We start from the raw sequence: 17476 nt of genomic DNA, 5'->3' as shown, positions 1-17476 counted from the left end.
CCCTTTCAGCTAAAGGACAAATTAATAAAACTCAAATCTCCTACCACTGATACAGAAGCATAGTGTCTGATAGGTAAATCACTCTGGCTCTGCCTGTTCTCTTCTTCTGCTTCCTTCTCTTTTTCCCTTCACCTTCTTTTCCTTTTTTTCCCTTTGATTTTCAGTATTCATTTGAAAATAAATTTGTGCAATCACCTATAAAAATTTCTAGGCCTTTAAAAAATTCATCGAAATGTTCCAGAAGATTTCAAATGCATATAAAAGTTGAAAGAGTGGGCGCCTGGGTGGCTCAGTTGGTTAAGCGACTGCCTTCAGCTCAGGTCATGATCCTGGAGTCCTAGGATCGAGTCCCGCATTGGGCTCCCTGCTTGGCAGGGAGTCTGCTTCTCCCTCTGACCCTCCCCCTTCTCATACTCTCTCTCTCAAATAAATAAATAAAATCTTTATTTTTTTTTAAAGATTTTATTTATTTATTTGACAGAGAGAGATCACGAGTAGACAGAGAGGCAGGCAGGGAGAGAGAAGGAAGCAGGCTCCCTGCTGAGCAGAGAGCCCGATGCGGGGCTCGATCCCAGGATGCTGGGATCATGACCTGAGCCGAAAGCAGAGGTTTTAACCCACTGAGCCACCCAGGCGCCCCAATAAATAAAATCTTTTAAAAAAAAAAGTTGAAAGAATATAATTATGAACTCCCATCAGCCACATTCAGCACCCATCAAGATCTTGTCATTCCTGCTTTGTTTATCCCAATTTTGCTTTTGAAATATCTGTAGAACAAATCTTTGATTTTATGCTCTTATTGCCCAATTCACTTTAGTGTGCATATCTAGAATGGGTTCTCATGTTTTATGTGAAGTAATAAATTAAATACTATACTATTTGAAAACAGAATGTAACAAGTTAATGTATATTATAAACCCCAGAGAAACAACTATACCATTTTTAAAAAGAGTGTATTAATAGTCAGCCAATAGAGAAGACAAAATAAAGCCAAAAAAATTTCAACCATAGAAGGCACAGAAACAGAAAAAAGAATGCTATGAAGGGTAGATGACACAAACAGAAAACCAATAGCAAGATGGTCACATTAGATCCAGCTATAAAAATAATTATAAAAAAGTATATAGTCTGAATATACCAATTAAAGGTAGAGATTATTAAACTGTCTAAAAAGTAAGGTGTAATCATGGGGTGTCTACAAGAAACATTCTTTAAGCAAGTCATATAGACTAAGATACTAGGATAGTAAATGTTAGCTACATAAGCACTAGTTGTAAGAAAGTAGAATTGCTAAAATGACATCAGAGAAAGTTGACTGGAGACAAAAAAATGCTGTTAGAGATAGAGACATTTCATAATGATAAAAAAAGGGTCACTTTGTCAAGAAAACATAACAATCCTAACTACATAGGCACGTGATAATAAAAATACAATAAACACAAGGTAAAGAAAAAACCTGGCAAATAAAAGGAGAAATATGTAAATCCATTATTTGTGGATTATTTCAACACTCCTCTCTCACTAATTGATGGAACAAGTAGATAGAAAATCAGTAAAGATATAGAAGCCTTGAGTTGTGAGTTGTCACACATAAAGTTGTGATACTACAACTCAAGTTGGTTGATATTGTAATATCAACCAACTTGAGTTGTAGTATCACAACTTTATGTGACATTTAGAAAACATTACACCCAACAGTAGCAGAATACTTTTTTAAAAATTATTTTATTTTTTTAGAGAGAGTGAGCATGTGCACACAAGCAGGGGGTGGGGGAGGAGGAGAGGGAGAGGGAATCTTAAGGAGGCTCCACATCTAGCATAGAGCCTGAGGCAGGGCTTGATCTCACGGCCCTGAGATCATGTCCTGAGCCAAAATCAATAGTCTCTCAACTGGCTGCTTAACTGACTGAACCACCCAGATGCCCCAGCATACACATTCTTTTCAAGTGCACATGGAAAATTCACTATGTTGGTCTATGAAGCAAGTCTCTAGAAATTTAAGAGGTTTAAAATGATACAAGAAAAGTTCTCTGAACAAAATGTCAGTAAATTAGAAAACAATAATGAAAAAATATTGGGAGAAACTCACCCAAATATATGGATATTAATCAACACACCTTTTACTTGTGGGTGACAGGAGAAATCATGAGGGAAATTGGAAAATATTTGAACTGAACGAAAATGAATTTTTTTAAAGATTTTATTTATTTGAGAGAGAGAGAGAGCACGAGGTCGGAGGGGAGAGGGAGAGGGAGAAGCAGACTCCCTGATGAGCATAGAGCCCAGGACTCTGAGATTAAGACCTAAGCCAAAGTCAGATGCTTAACTGACTGAGCCACCTAGGTACCCCCAAAATAAACTTACTACATGGCAAAATCTCTGATATGTAGCTTAAGCAATACGAATATAATTCCTAGCTGCATTTTTGTAAATATAGACAAGTTAATTCTAAAATATACATGGGAGGACAGATGAGCTAGAATAGGCAAGATAATTTTGAAAAGTGAGGGACTGAGTGAGGCTCTCCCATCACAGCAGCAGCAGGGTGTGGCCCATCAGGAGGGAGAGGAGACAGAGGTAAGATGGTGGAGGAGTAGGGGACCCTAGTTTTGTTTAGTCCCTGGAATTTAGCTAGCTACCTATCAAATCATTCTGAACACCTGTGAATGCAACCAGAGATCTTAGAAAAGAATTGTTGCAATTCCACAAATAAAGAGGGACCACTTTTTACAAGAGAGGAGGTGCAGAGAAGTGAATCCAAGGCCATACATAGGAAAATAAACCACAGGGGGAGGGAACCTCCATAAGCCAGGTACCAGAAAGTGATATAAGCAGCAGAGAGCAAAATTGGAACCTTTAGAGGTCTACTCCAGTGAGGGATTTCCCTGCCTGAAAGGCACTCAGGTGATAAGCACTGCAGAATCATAGGTGGGACAGTATGGTTTCAGAATCCCGGGGGTCACAGAAAGATTGGGGGTGCCTGAGTGCGGCAGAGTTCCCAGGCATTGTAGCAGGGAAACCGGCTACAAACAGCGAGCCCAGGTATGGGTTAGATGCTTGGTGTTGCCATAAACCATGAACCGCAGCCTGGTTGGGTGACTGCTCTCCGAAAAGGGGCCCAGCAAGAGGCAGAACTGCAGTGAAGTCCTCCTTCCTTGGGAGGAATGGCATGGGTGACTGCTGCAGGAGTCTGCAAAGTTTGGAGACTCGAAACAGGGTCTCATGCCTGAGATAAAAATGCCTGGTCACAGGCTGGGTGAACAGAGTGTGGATGGAAACCAGGGACACAAGAGTCACTGACTACCTTTCTGTGAGAGTGCACTGAAGATTAGGGGCTAAAGAACACTGAGCTTTGGGGCTAGAGATCAACAAGCAGCCATTCTCATCCCTAAAAGCGATGCTGAAAGCCTTCAGGCAACAAAAGCCACATAAAGCAATCAGAAGGCATTTACTTACCAGGCGCCTGGCAACAGTGATGCGGTAGTGCTGGTGCAGATACCTGAGAATCGGAGTAACAGGTATCTGTTACCTCCCCTAGACCACCAGCAAGAACATTCAGCTAATGCCAAGTTTACTGATTACACAGAGCTGCAAATCTCCAGTGCTAGGGGAAAATAGTATATAGAATTTGTGGTTTTTTTCTCATGATTCTCTAGTCTTTCAGTTTAATTTTTTTCTCCCTGGGACATCTGGGTGGCTCAGTCAGTTAAGCGTCTGCCTTTGGATCAGGTCATGATCTCAGGGTCCTGGGATGGAGTCCTGCATCGGGCTCCCTGCTCCGCGGGGAGCCTGCTTCTCCCTCTGCCCTTTACCCTGTTCATGCTCTCTCTCAAATAAATAAAATTATTGATAAAATTTTTTTTCCTTTTCAGCTACTTTTTTGTTTTATCAACTCTTTAAGTCTTCTTTAATTTTCATTTTTACATTTATGTTTTATACATTTTTTAAAAGATTTTATTTATTTGACACAGAGATAGAAAGCACAAGTAGGCAGACTGGCAGGCAGAGGGAGAGGGAGAAGCAGGGTCCCCACTAAGCAGGCAGCCCAATGCAGGGCTTGATCCCAGGACCCTGGGATCATGACCCAAGCCAAAAGCAGCTGCTTAACCGACTGAGGCACCCAGGCGCCCCTATGTTTTATACCTATTTTTTCATTTTTGTCTTCCTTTCGTTGTACTCAATTTTATTTTTGTGTAACCAGCAATCACAGTAATGACTCATGCATGCACACCTAAGGTGTTGGCTAGTTAATCATGATGTTCCTAGAAGTGAAATAGAAATTCTTATTTGATGTATCTACGCAAAAATTTCTAAGTCAAGTCTACAGAAAGTCTAACTCAAATCATAAAAGCAATGAATCAAGTCCTTCTCAATTCCCAAGTTGAATCAGTTTAGAGATGAAGAACTTCTTCAAAAAATGGGAGGTGAGGTACTCTTTAGGAAAGGTACCTGATACAGCAATGAAAATTTATATGATTAACCTTTCTCCCAGCCTTCCCCAGAGGGACCTGTGCCTTTTAACAGGGTTGTACGTTGGGAAAAAGAAAATAATCATAATTTTCAGAGACTGCTGGGCATGGGCTCAGAACTAACACTGATTCCAGAAGTCTCATAACGGCACTGTGGCCCTCCAGGCAGAGTAGAAGAGCTTGTGGACGTCAGGTAATCAGTGGCTTTTTAGCTCAGGTCTGTCTCAGTTTTAGCTCAGGTCATCCTGTGGTTATATGCCCAATTATATGCCCATACTTTAAATTGTATAATTGGAAGAGACATACTTAGCAGCTGGCAAACTCCTTACATTGGTTCCTTGACCTGTAGAGTATGGGCTATTATGGTGGAAAAGGCCAAGTGGAAGCCATTCAGTACCACATCCCTAGAAGGATTGCAGAAATTAGTGCCACCATTTGAAATATGCCAGTGTAGTGATTCCCATCACATTCCCATTGAACTCTCCTATTTGGGCTGTTCAGGAAACAGATGAATCTTAGAGAATGACAGTGGATTATTTTATTGTAAGCTTAATCAGGTAGTGACTTCAATTGTAGCTGCCGTACCTGAAGGGGTTTCACTGCTTGAACAAATTAACATATCCCCTGGTACCTAGTGTGTAGCTATCGATCTAGCATATGCATTTTTCTTCCACACCTGTCCATAGAGTCCACCAGAAGCAGTTTGCTTTCAGCTGGTGAAGCCAATAATACATATTCATATATCTCTTTAGGGTTATAGCAACTCTCCATCCCTAGGTCATAATTTAGTTTGCAGAGATTTTTTTTTTAAGATTTTATTTATTTATTTATTTATTTATTTATTTATTTATTTGACACAGAGAGAGAGATAGATCACAAGTAGGCAGAGAGGCAGGCAGAGAGAGAGGGGGAAGCAGGCTCCCTGCTGAGCAGAGAGCCCGATGCGGGGCTCAATTCCAGGACAACGAGATCATGACCTGAGCCAAAGGCAGAGGCTTAACCCACTGAGCCACCCAGTCACCCCAGTTTGGAGGGATCTTGATTGTTTTTCCCTTCCACAAGATATCAGAGTGGTCCATTACATTGATGTCATTATGCTGATTGGACATAGTGAGTGAGAAGTAGCAACTACTCTAGGCTTATTGGTAAGACACTTGCACATTAGGGTGAGAAATAAATCTAAAATTCACTTTTACTTCAGAATGTTTAGGGGTCTTGTTATGTAGGACATATCACTTAGAAGTTATCACTTCTAAGGTGAAGAATAAGTTGTATCTGGCTCTCCTATAACCAGGAAAGAGGCACAATACCTCTTTAATTTTATTTTTTTTAAATTTTATTGTGCTATGTTAGTCACCATAAAATACATCATTAGTTTTTGATGCAGTGTTCTAAGACTCATTGTTTATGTACAATACCCAGTGCTCCATGCAATACTTGCCCTCCTTAATACCCACCACCAGGCTCAACCATCCACCCACCCCCTCCCTTCTAAAACCCTCAGTTTGTTTCTTGGAGTCCACAGTCTCTCATGGTTCATTCCCCTTTCCAATTTTCCCCTCTTCAGTCAACAAAATAAAGAGGCAACCCACGGAATGGGAGAAGATATTTGCAAATGACACTACAGACAAAGGGCTGATATCTAAGATGTATAAAGAACTTCTCAAACTCAACACACACAAAACAGATCATCGCATCAAAAAGTGGGCAGAAGGCCTCTTTGGATTTTAGAGGCAACATATTCCTCATTCGAGTGTTACTCTAGTCCATTTACGAAGTGACCTGAGAAGCTGCTAGTTTTAAGTGGGGCCCAGAAGAAAAGCCTCTGCAATAGGTCCAGGCTACTATGCAAGTTGCTCTGTAACTTGGGCCTTATGATCCAGCAGCTCTGATGGTGCTTGAGGTGTCAGTGTCAGATAAAGATGCAGTTTGGAGCCTTTGACAGGCCCCTAGAGATGAATTGCAAGACAGGCTTTTAAGATTTGGGGGCAAGGCTCTGCCTTCACCTTCAAATAACTAGAAGGAAAGTGATTCAAAAATTAGTGACGAATTTGGGAAAGAGTTATGTGGATAGACCTCTCTGAATGAAACAACATATTTGTGTCCCATGTGAATGCTCCAAGGTAACCAGAAGGTTACCTCAGAAGAGGATTTTAATAAGCAGATAAAATATGTACAACTGAATATTACTAAGCCATCAGAAAGAATGAAATCTTGTCATTTGCAATGATGCAGATGGAACTAGAGGGTGTTAAGCTAAGTGAAATAAGTCAGTCACAGAAAGACAAATACCATATGATTTCACTCATGTGTGGAATTTAGGAAACAGAACAGATGAACATAGGGGAAGGGAAGGAAAAATAAAATAAGACAAAAACTGAGAAGGAGGCAAACCATAAGAGACTCCTAACTCTTGGAAACAAACTGAGGGTTGCTGGAGAGGAGGTGGGTGGGGCATGGAGTAATTGGGCAATGGGCACTAAGGAGGGCACTTGATGTAATGAACACTGGGTATTATATGTAATTATCTCTGAAACTAATAATACAGTATATGTTAAATAAATTGAATTTAAATTTTTTAAAAAGTGGATAAAATGACCCATTCTGTAGATGTCAGTCAGCCTCTTTCCCCAACCACCAATCATGACCCAAAGAGTTCATCAACAAAGTAGCTATGGTTAGAGGGTGGCAGTTACACTTGGGCTCAGCAACACAGACTTCTACTCACCAAGGATGACCAGGCTACAGCTACCACTAATTTCCCAGTGTGTGGTGGCAGAGACCAACACCAAATCATCAGTATGACACCATTCTTTGGGTATTCAGCCAGCTACCTTCATGTTAGAAGGTGATTCATTACATTGGACTGTTTCCATCATGGAAGGGGCAACATTTTATCCTTAGTGGAGTAGACAATGTGGATACAGATTTTCCTTCCCTGTACACAGTAACTCCTGCCATCCAGGTACTTACCATCCCTTATTCACCATCACTGTAGTCCACACAGCACTGTTTCTGATCAAGGAACTCACTGCACAGCAAAAGAAGTGTGGTCATGAAATTCACTAGTGTTCCCATGCTCCCCACCTTTTTGAAGCTGCCATCTTAATAGAACAGGGGAGCAGCCTTTTCAAGACTGTTACAGTGCCAGCTAGGTAGCAATACCTTGCAGGGCTGGGCAAAGGCCCTCCAGAAGGCTGTACATGCCCAGAATTGGTGTCCAATATGTGATGCTGTTTCTCCCACAGACAAGAATCATGGATCCAGGAATCAAGAGGTGGAAATGGAAGTGGCATCACTCACTATTAACCCTAATGATGCACTAGCAAAATTTTTGCTTCCTGTTCCTATGACTTCATGCTTTGCTACCTTAGAGGTCTTAGTCCCAGAGGAAGGAATACTTCTGCCAAGAGACAAACAACGATTCCATTGACTGGAAGCTAATATTGCCACCTGGCCACTTTGGGCTCCTCACATCTCTGAACTGACACACCTCCTCATACCTCTGAAATGAAAATTGAAGGAGTTACTATGATGGCTGGGGTAATTGATCCTTATCACTAAAGGGAAACTGAACTACTGCTTCACAGCAAGGAAGGCAGAGTAAAAAGGTAGAGAAGAGTGTCTGGAATGTAGGCGATCCCTTAGTGTGTCTCTCTGTACTACCATGTTCTCTGACTAAGGTGAGTGGAAAACTGTAACAACCCAACCCAGGCAGGACTACTAATGGCCCAGAAGCTTTAGGAAGGAAGTTTTGGGTCACACCACCAGATAAAGAAATATGATCAGATGAAGTACTTGCTGAAGGCAAAGGGAATAGAGTGGATAGTAGAAGATGGTTACAGACACCAGCTGCAATACAAGCTATAGATAGATACAAGAGCTGCAAGTATCATGGCTACTTCCTCTCTATTTCATTATTTTTAAATCATTTTTTATTTTTTTATTTTATTTTATTTTTTTTAGATTTTTTATTTATTTATCAGAGAGAGAGAGGAAGAGAGAGCGAGCACAGGCATACAGAGTGGCAGGCAGAGGCAGAGGGAGAAGCAGGCTCCCTGCCGAGCAAGGAGCCCGATGCGGGACTCTTGATCCCAGGACTCTGGGATCATGACCTGAGCCGAAGGCAGCTGCTTAACCAACTGAGCCACCCAGGCGTCCTTAAATCATTTTTTAAATTTATTTTCAGCATAACAGTATTCATTGTTTTTTGTACCACACCCAGTGCTCCATGCAATCCGTGCCCTCTCTAATACCCACCAACTGGTTCCCCCAACCTCCCGGTTCCCCCAACCTCCCATCCCCCCCACGTCTTCAAACCCTTCAGATTGTTTTTCAGAGTCCATAGTTTCTCATTATTCACCTCCCCTTCCAATTTCCCCCAACTCCCTTCTCCTAACTACCCATGTCCTCCATGCTATTTTTTATGCTCCACAAATAAGTGAAACCATATGATAATTGACTCTCTCTGCTTGACTTATTTCACTCAGCATAATCTCTTCCAGTCCCGTCCATGTTGCTACAAAAGTTGGGTATTCATCCTTTCTGATGGAGGCGTAATACTCCATAGTGTATATGGACCACATCTTCCTTATCCATTCGTCTGTTGCAGGGCATCTTGGTTCTTTCCACAGTTTGATGACCGTGGCCATTGCTGCTATAAACATTAGGGTACAGATGGCCCTTCTTTTCACTACATCTGTATCTTTGGGGCAAATACCCAGTAGTGCAATTGCAGGGTCATAGGGAAGTTCTATTTTTAATTTCTTGAGGAATCTCCACACTGTTCTCCAAAGAGGCTGCACCAACTTGCATTCCCACCAACAGTGTAAGAGGGTTCCCCTTTCTCCACATCCCCTCCAACACATGTTGTTTCCTGTCTTGCTAATTTTGGCAATGAAGAAGTCAAACTCTCTCTCTTCGCAGATGACATAATTCTTTATATGGAAAACCCAAAAGACTCCACCCCCAAACTACTAGAACTCATACAGCAATTCAGTAACGTGGCAGGATACAAAGTCAATGTACAGAAATCAGTGGCTTTCTTATACACTAACAATGAAAATACAGAAAGGGAAATTAGAGAATTGATTCCATTTACTATAGCACCAAGAACCATAAGATACCTGGGAATAAACCTAACCAAAGAGGTAAAGGATCTGCACTCGAGGAACTACAGAACACTCATGAAAGAAATTGAAGAAGACACAAAAAGATGGAAGACCATTCCATGCTCTCTATTTCATTATTAATACATTTGTATTCATATTTCATATTGTCTTCTTTCCATTTTCCCCTTTCTTCATTCCCTAATCATGTGGCATGGGATAATTTAATTTGTATCATAGTATTCAGGTATTGTTAATTTCACATCATAGTATTTAAGTTACAGGATATCAAGAAGAGTAAAAATCACTCAAGGGATTTACATCTTCTTCTGGGGAAGGGGTAAATATGTAAATGCCGTATCTTCTTGGTTCTGTTTCTCTGGGGAACCCTAATACAGATACTGTTCTGAGATGGACTGTATGCACTGAACCAGAGATCTTTTCTTGGGTCTGAGAACAAGGACTGGAAGCCAGAGTAGCATCACATACCATTATTCCCTATGACCCACTGGGGTGGTCTGTGCTTCCTGTCCCCTTCAACTCTACAGGTTCCGGTCCCCAAGGGGTCACATTTTCACCAGGGGACAGAGCTAGACTCCCCATGTACTTATAAGCTAAAGCTGTCAGCTGGACATTTTGGGTTCGTATGTCCCTTCATCAATAGCAAGAATAGGTGTCAGCCTTGGCAGGTATAACTGAGCCTAATCAATGAGAAGAGGTAGGGCTGCTTTTATATCATGGAGATGCAGGGAATATGTGTGGAACCCAGGTGATCTCCTTCAGTGTTTCTTGGTATTCTCTAGCCCCATTTGGACTGTAAATAGATAGATTCAGCAATCCCAGCCTGAGAATTGTGACTAAACACTCAGGTGCATTGGAGACAAGGACCTGAGTAATGTCACAGGGTTATCATGCAAAGTCTGCAGAATGCTATCTAAAGGTGAGGGATACTACAATGGATAATGGATAAGAGAGAGAATAAGTATCAATTTCAGCCCCAATGCTAAACACAGTAGTAGGAACTGTGCTTCAGCTCACTAACCTCCCTCTTATTAAGGTACCCTACAGGCAGAGATGCTTGTTAGAATCCTGGATGAGCTGTTCCCAGAACAAAAATGGAAAAGCGGACCCAGAGCAGTGCAAAGACTAGACTGTGGAATATCCAAATAGGTCACTTTGATTCTTCTTCAAGGACAGTTTGCTGAGCAGCTCTAAGGATTAGAATCAGCAGAGAGCCTCCAGATGTCAGCTCTTTGAGATAGCCTTAGTTCCAGAGAAGTGTGGCCAACCATGTGCCATTCCCAGGGCACACCAGATACAGAGGAGCAGCAAGGGAAAGCATGAAGACCAGGCCATTTTGGCCCAATTCAAGAGAAATTTTTCAGGCAATATTCATTCCAGAGCTCGCTGCTAGGTTGGACAAGGCTGCAATGCAGTACCATTTCTTATCTACACAACTGACTTCCTCACCTTTTCACAGTGGTTGGTCCCTACCCAAATCTTATACTCTAAACTCTAACTCAGTGTCTGCTTCTGGAGAACTCACATTATCACAATGAAATAACTACTGAAAGCACTTGATAGCCCTAGGGCAAGGGGAACATAGGAAAGAAGGTGGGCTTATCAGAGTGCTGGTGATTCAAGCAGCAGAGACCAAGACTTATAAGAAGCACAAGTGACCAGCTGCTGGACAGAACTCAGAGGAGGGACCTGTTAACCTCAGAGCTATAAGTGAGACCTCCGAGAGTGTCAGTGACCAATCAGTGCTGGTACTTCTCAGTTAGAATGAAGGGGCTTCTAAAAGGCCAATAGAATTGGAGTCCAAATCCAACCATGGCTACTAGGGTGCATGGCCCCAGCCAAAATGACAGTGTGAGTAACTTTTAGAGCACAGGAAAGTAAACTCCCTTCTCCCCGCATCCATCATGCTAGGTTACTTCTCTTGCCCCCTTTAGGCACAATTACCCTGAAGAGAACAGGAAAACAGAAATGGGGTCGGCAGTGGCACATCCTGGAGTACAAAGGTGGGAGGAGCTTTAGAACCAATAGATATCAGCTTTAGAAAAAAAAAGTCTCTCTGCTGTGCTTTGCCCAGATAATAAAGAGAGAAACTCCAGGAAAAAAAATGAAGTTTTAATATGGCTTATAACAATGAAGAGTAAGAAAGTACAAGCTAGAAATCCCTTGGTGTGGTATTAATGCTTATGATCCGGATACGAAGAATCCTTAAATTTTTCCTTAAACAGTCAGACGGACATGCCCTAATGTTTCATTACTATTAAAACAACTAGGGATTTGTTTAATGAGGCAGGGGACTTAGCGTTCCTCTTCTTTCCCCCACTCTCTTTTTTTCTTCCTTACAAAGTACAAGAAAGCAAAATAAAACGAAAGCAGTAAAAGGAATAAGCCACAATGATGACAGGTAACCCAACTTTGCCTTTGCTTCTGGCAATACCATGTGCTTCCCAGGAGCTGGCCCGCTGTCAAGACTGCCTCCATGGCCTGCGTGCTTGCAGTAGGGAGGCGCCCATCCAAGGTGGCAGTGGCAATGGTCTTTATTATTGCAGACCCCATGCATGTGGCACGTCTCATTGGTCTGACAGTCTCGTGATGGATAGGTCATGTTGACACACTTCTTGTGGATGCAAATCTTTTCTGGACCACACATTGTGCCATCTTTCACTTGGCCAATATCAGGTATGGACATCCCTAAGTGATAATCAGTGCCCCAGCAAGTGGTGTCATTGAAGTGAAGCTGATGCACTGTAGAATGTTGTACCAGGTTAGGAATCACTCGCACGTTTTCACACTGCACTCTTCCACAGAGAATATCAGGGGCCTCACATTTTACATATATTAAGTCTGTGATACCACAGTGACCAAATCGATTTCCTTGGGTGTTGATTTCTTTGTAGCAACTCTGAGATGCACTCCTTGCATCTTCGCCAAAAATCTCTCTGCACTGTTTGTCGTGGTTATTACATCGCCCGTTATAGCAGTAGGCATCGTCGCCACAGGGAATCCCGTCCTGCAAATATACATCTTCTGGGCATTGATGAAATGTCCCATTGCACCACTCTGGAAGGTCACATTCACTGATCTGATGTCTGCACAAAGTCCCTGATGGCATGAACTTGCAGTCTTTGCAACAAATTCCAAAACTACAAGTAGCTCCAGGTTTCAGAGTGCAGTTTAACAGACAGCAGGGATCATTTACACACTGGCGTATGGTCCCACAATCACACTCCTCTTCTTCTTCGATCACCAGGTTCCCACAGTACTGTACCCTAAAGATATTCCCTGGATATGGAGGTGACTGAATACATAATCCCTGAGTGAGAGTATTGTCCCAATACTGGGCATAACTACAATTGCTGAACCGAGTTGTCATCTTGTGGCTGGGATACATTATGCACCACTGAAGCCCACACACGCATTCTTCAGTATCATGAGACATACCCAGATTATGACCAAGTTCATGGGTCACAGTAAGTGCAAAATAAAACAGACTGTCTCCTAAAAAAACATCAACTCCACTGTTAAAAGGACGGTGGCATATTCCTCCAACGTAGGCAACTCCAAGCTTTATGCCAAAATATTTTTTTATGAAAAGATGGGCAGTATCATAGTGTAGTCGGGCATCAAGATTGAAATACTTCCAAACAGAAAAGTCTTCCACAAGCTGATCAAGGTTATTGGTGGCAACTAGATTTCTTTTGGTCCAGATTTCAATCCCGGTCAAAATTACATCAACCTTCAAAGGGTAATATAAGGCACCTATTATATTGACAATATCAAGTACTTCACGCTGTACTACTGTCACGTTACTTCTGTAGTAAAGGAATCGAAGATGGTCCACAACTACTACCAGCTCAAGAAACCGCAAGTGGGTCCACCAGCCTGTGTAAGAACTTTGCATCAGAGTAGAATTAGATGACGCCCTCAACTGCAAATGGCGTGCTACTTCTTCTCCTGTTAACCCACACCTCATAGGTGGGAATTGTGTATCATCACTGTCCATCTTATACACCAGGTGTTCAAATGTGGCAGATAACCTCATTGGCTCAATTTCATAAGCAAGGTCATTAATCTGTAGCATTCCTCGAAAACCTCCAGAACAGGTACTGAGGGCAACCAGGGACTCAGGGATTCCTTCCACATAACCATGATAGTAGCAGTCATCAGGAACGAAAGGCTGATCCTGGAGGAGGGCATGCTGGTCCGTGTAGGTGAATACTGGGAAGTGTTTGGAAACCAAGAGCTTCTTGACCCTCATGTGGACAATGTATCTCTGGCCCCCAAACTGCAGGCTGTAGGAGAGCCAGCCTGGACCTTTTGTACCTCTGCCCCTGCCGGTCACCTTCAAGGGGATCACCAATTCTGGGGACAAGGGCTGGGAGGTCCTCACCTGAGAGTGGCCAGAAGTGAACAGAGACATTCCTCCCCAGAGTAGCAGAAGAGTGACTCTGATGTACACCAGGGCCTCACCCACTGCCATTATGGAGCTGTCATTATGGAGCCATCTTTCCAGGGCAGAAGAGGGCAGGGTGTGAAGCACTGCTGGTCTGGCTCCTCCCTCTGAGGTGCTTAGTGTGCAGAGCTGACTTTTATGGATCTGTGTCCTGGAAGAGGTGGGCCATCAGAGCTGCAGTGCTGAAAGTGAAAATTTTAAAAAAGCTAGGGTGGGGTTGGTGGGGTAGGGAGAGTGTGAGAATGACAAGAAGTTGAGCTATAAGTGATTCTTCAATTGGAATGTGGCTGGAATTAATAAAATGCCTGAGACTGTCATATAAATATACATATATATTTACACACACACACACACACACACACACACACACACACACACACACACGTATATATATAGGCAGGGGGTGGGGGAAGCACAGATTTCCAGAGGAAGAGATGAAGGAGGTTAGTCATAGATGGATAATGGTTGAAACTAGTTGATGGATACAAAAAAATTTATTACACACTGTTTTCTAAACATGTAAACTGGCATGACATTTTTCCGTATTAAAAAGACTGACATCTGACTCCCAAATTTCCCTTCCTCCCAAAAGTTTAACAGTACCCTGCTGTCTTCACCAAGCATGTGGACAACTCACTCAAAACCCACCATTTTTTGCCCCTTTATTCAGTTTATTCCACCTCCCCTTTTCTGACCCTTTCCTGTGCGGACATCCTATCCAGCCCCCATTCTGTCTGAGGTTAGGAGTTAAAGTAAGCCTTACTTAAGGGATTTGTTGATTTGGGGAGACCCCTTCAAAACAAGCCAAATTTGTATTTTATAACGCATTCTTATCTGTAGAAAAACTTTGGACATCCAAAGAAAGGCAGTCATACTGATGGGAAAACAGGGAATGGGCTGCCATTTTGGGGAAGGCAAATAGCCCAACTGCCCCCAAGCACAGCATGCAGGCAGGGTGGGGAGTAGCAGCCTACTCCCCACCCAGCCCAGCTGCACCCTGTTTTCAATCATAAGAGACTCATCTTAGATGTGTAAATACGGATACTAGTCTATATTTTTTCATGGCTGGTAAGTTAGCTGAATTCTCTAGAGATGGCGGAATTGAGGAGAGTCGGTTCATTAAAATGTTCAAAAAGCCACAGTTCAAGGGGACTTATGCCATTTCTGTTGAAGACATAAATTTTAGCTCAGGTAAAAGTTAATTTTGCTTATTCACTGACTTTCAGTTAAAAGTATCAATGATTTGTTTAATATTTGAAGGCAAAAATTAAAACAAAGTTAGAGACACACCTGAACACACAGTGGTGACATGAGTATTCTACATAAGGACACAAATGGGATCAGTAGTACCGTATGTCAGATATATCTTCAGTGTTGTAATGTTGAGAACACCTGTATACATCTGGATAGTTTTTTAGAACTAATGGATGGCTACTGGAAGCCAAGAATACTAGATAAATCCTCTTAGGGAAAGTATCTCTGGTGGAGGTGAAATCCTAATTACTCAATTTCCTCTCCATTTCTCTCTTCATGAGATCTTTGGTACAAGCTACAAATCTGGAAATATTAAAATGAGAGCATGTGACTTGAAAGATGACTATTAAAGCATTATAAAGAGAAAAAAAAACCTGTATTAAGCTTTGTCAGAAATATGATGTGGTAATAATAGAAAAGTTCATTGCTGAGAATCTTTGAGACATGGGGTCTGTCATCATTGGGTGGCTCCAAAGAAAGCCCTGAAGGAACAGTGCCTGACCATGAATTATGCAAACTGCTGTCTCTCCAAAGCCCTTCCTTCCTACCATGACAGCCCTTCAAGCAGTGTGAGAGTTTCCTCTGTGTGAATCCTTAGCTCTTCTATTTCCAGCAGCTATTTTAAATTTCTCGAAGCCCCTATCTTGCCGAGTCTCCTCTCTTGCTCCATCACAGCCTCAATTTCACAGTTTCTCAAACTTGGGTCACAAATCAAACAGGGTCACAAAATCAATTTAGGGAACCACAACTAACTGAAACAATATTAAATGTCAGGGTACAATGGTACTACATTGTCAGAGAGCTTCCCACAGATCAGTGTAACCTGCGATTACCTATCACCATAGAAGCTCTAGCAGCATTCTACTGATACTTCTTATGCTGATTATCATTTCCTAAACTCCAAAACTAAAATATATAGTTTGTCTATGAAGCTGGAGATGGGAACCTGCACATTATATTTCCAATGTTATTTGGGTTCCTTAAGTTTTATCAACAAGGACACAAAAGAGAGAATAAAAGGCAAAAAAAAAAATAATAAGGACAAGGGACTTGTAATTGCCTATTTGCCAGCTGTTACTTTCTATGAATCCCAGCTCTGGTGCCTTGCTCTGGTTGTGAGAGTTGGTTACCACATTCCCAGAAACGAGTTCCATCAAGCCCCAACAAAGGTAGAGTACCTGATGAACAGTGTGCCCTCCTCAGAAGTCTGAGTACCCGACGTCCAGAGACATTCTCCAGTACCTTGAGAAACCCACCCCAGCTACCCAATGTCCCTTTTTCAGATACCACAAAGAACCCCGATACAAGCTTCATGTGTGATGTGCTTGTCTCTCTGAGATCTGAGTCACAATTTTGGAGGCGCTTCTTCCAAGTTCCTAAGGAACAAATACCATGGTGCTCCTTACAAGAAGTATAGCTTTTAGCTCTACAGAATCCCTTTTCTGATTTCCTGTCACCAACATGACCTGAGAAATGCCCTGTCTTCTACAGTCCAGATCTATGAGGCCCATCATGAAAGTATCTAGTTATGATAACCCCAACCTCTTCCCTTTTCCCCCCCAATCTTAGGAGTAGGGCTTTTTCTCACAACTCATACTTCCATGTACCTGAGTGTTCTCTTTTCATCTTTTTGGTCCTCTAAAACCTTTTCAAGGATTTCTGTATATTAATTACTCTTGGTGGGTTTCTTTTCTGGACTAGATCTTGAAAGATACAGGATTTAGTACCAAGAGTGCTGTCAAGAGAAACAGACAAAATGGGACTCCAGGACTGGTATGGGCAGGTCCATTGCTTTACACACTGCTAAACTCCTGTCCAATAGGGAATGGGCATGCAGTGGCATCACAATGAATTAAATTAACACTCAGTGTTTATTATGATGAAGTGCATTATTGAAGCAAATGTGTGGAGGACTAAAGGTGATGATGACAGTTAAGTACCCCGAGGACTGTTCTACCAGAGAACTTGCACAGTGAAGGTCAAGGCTCTAAACTCACAGCTCGGAGAGCTGATAATGGTAGACCTAAAAGAATCCCTCATTTGTTTTAGCCACAGAGTCAGTCTTACCAAAAAAAAACAAAACAAAACAAAACAACAACAACAAAAAACCCCCACACACATACAAAAAAAAAAAAAAAACCACACACCAAAAAAAAAATTTTTAATTGTGGAGT

The 17476-nt window shown here is 42.0% G+C and overlaps 1 protein-coding gene across 3 annotated transcripts; it reads right to left on the bottom strand.

Annotated features, from left to right (window-relative positions):
- Positions 1–11699: 11699 nt before the first annotated feature.
- ADAM20 (ADAM metallopeptidase domain 20) lies at positions 11700–17084 on the bottom strand. 3 transcript variants are annotated; one of them, XM_047739246.1, is made up of 3 exons: positions 16900–17084; positions 16590–16678; positions 11700–14222 (listed from the first exon to the last, which is right to left on the bottom strand). In XM_047739246.1, exon 3 carries the CDS (start codon positions 14073–14075, stop codon positions 11877–11879), a length of 2199 nt encoding a protein of 732 aa, XP_047595202.1. In that variant the 5' UTR covers positions 14076–14222; positions 16590–16678; positions 16900–17084; the 3' UTR covers positions 11700–11876. The 3 variants fall into 3 exon arrangements, with proteins under 3 accessions (XP_047595202.1, XP_047595201.1, XP_047595203.1); XM_047739245.1 differs by lacking the exon at positions 16590–16678; XM_047739247.1 differs by lacking the exon at positions 16590–16678 and having other exon boundaries at positions 16910–17084.
- Between the last annotated feature and the right edge of the window lie 392 nt (positions 17085–17476).

Source organism: Lutra lutra, chromosome 7 (assembly GCF_902655055.1).
Source record: "Lutra lutra chromosome 7, mLutLut1.2, whole genome shotgun sequence".
NCBI classification, from domain to species: domain Eukaryota; kingdom Metazoa; phylum Chordata; class Mammalia; order Carnivora; family Mustelidae; genus Lutra; species Lutra lutra.
The sequence above is the reverse complement of the archived record's forward strand: the minus strand, read 5'-3'. Positions and strand labels throughout refer to the sequence as shown.

Excerpts from the sequence above, each read along its gene's own strand:
- ADAM20 (XM_047739246.1), bottom strand. The coding sequence starts at position 14,075 with ATGGCAGTGGGTGAGGCCCTGGTGTACATCAGAGTCACTCTTCTGCTA.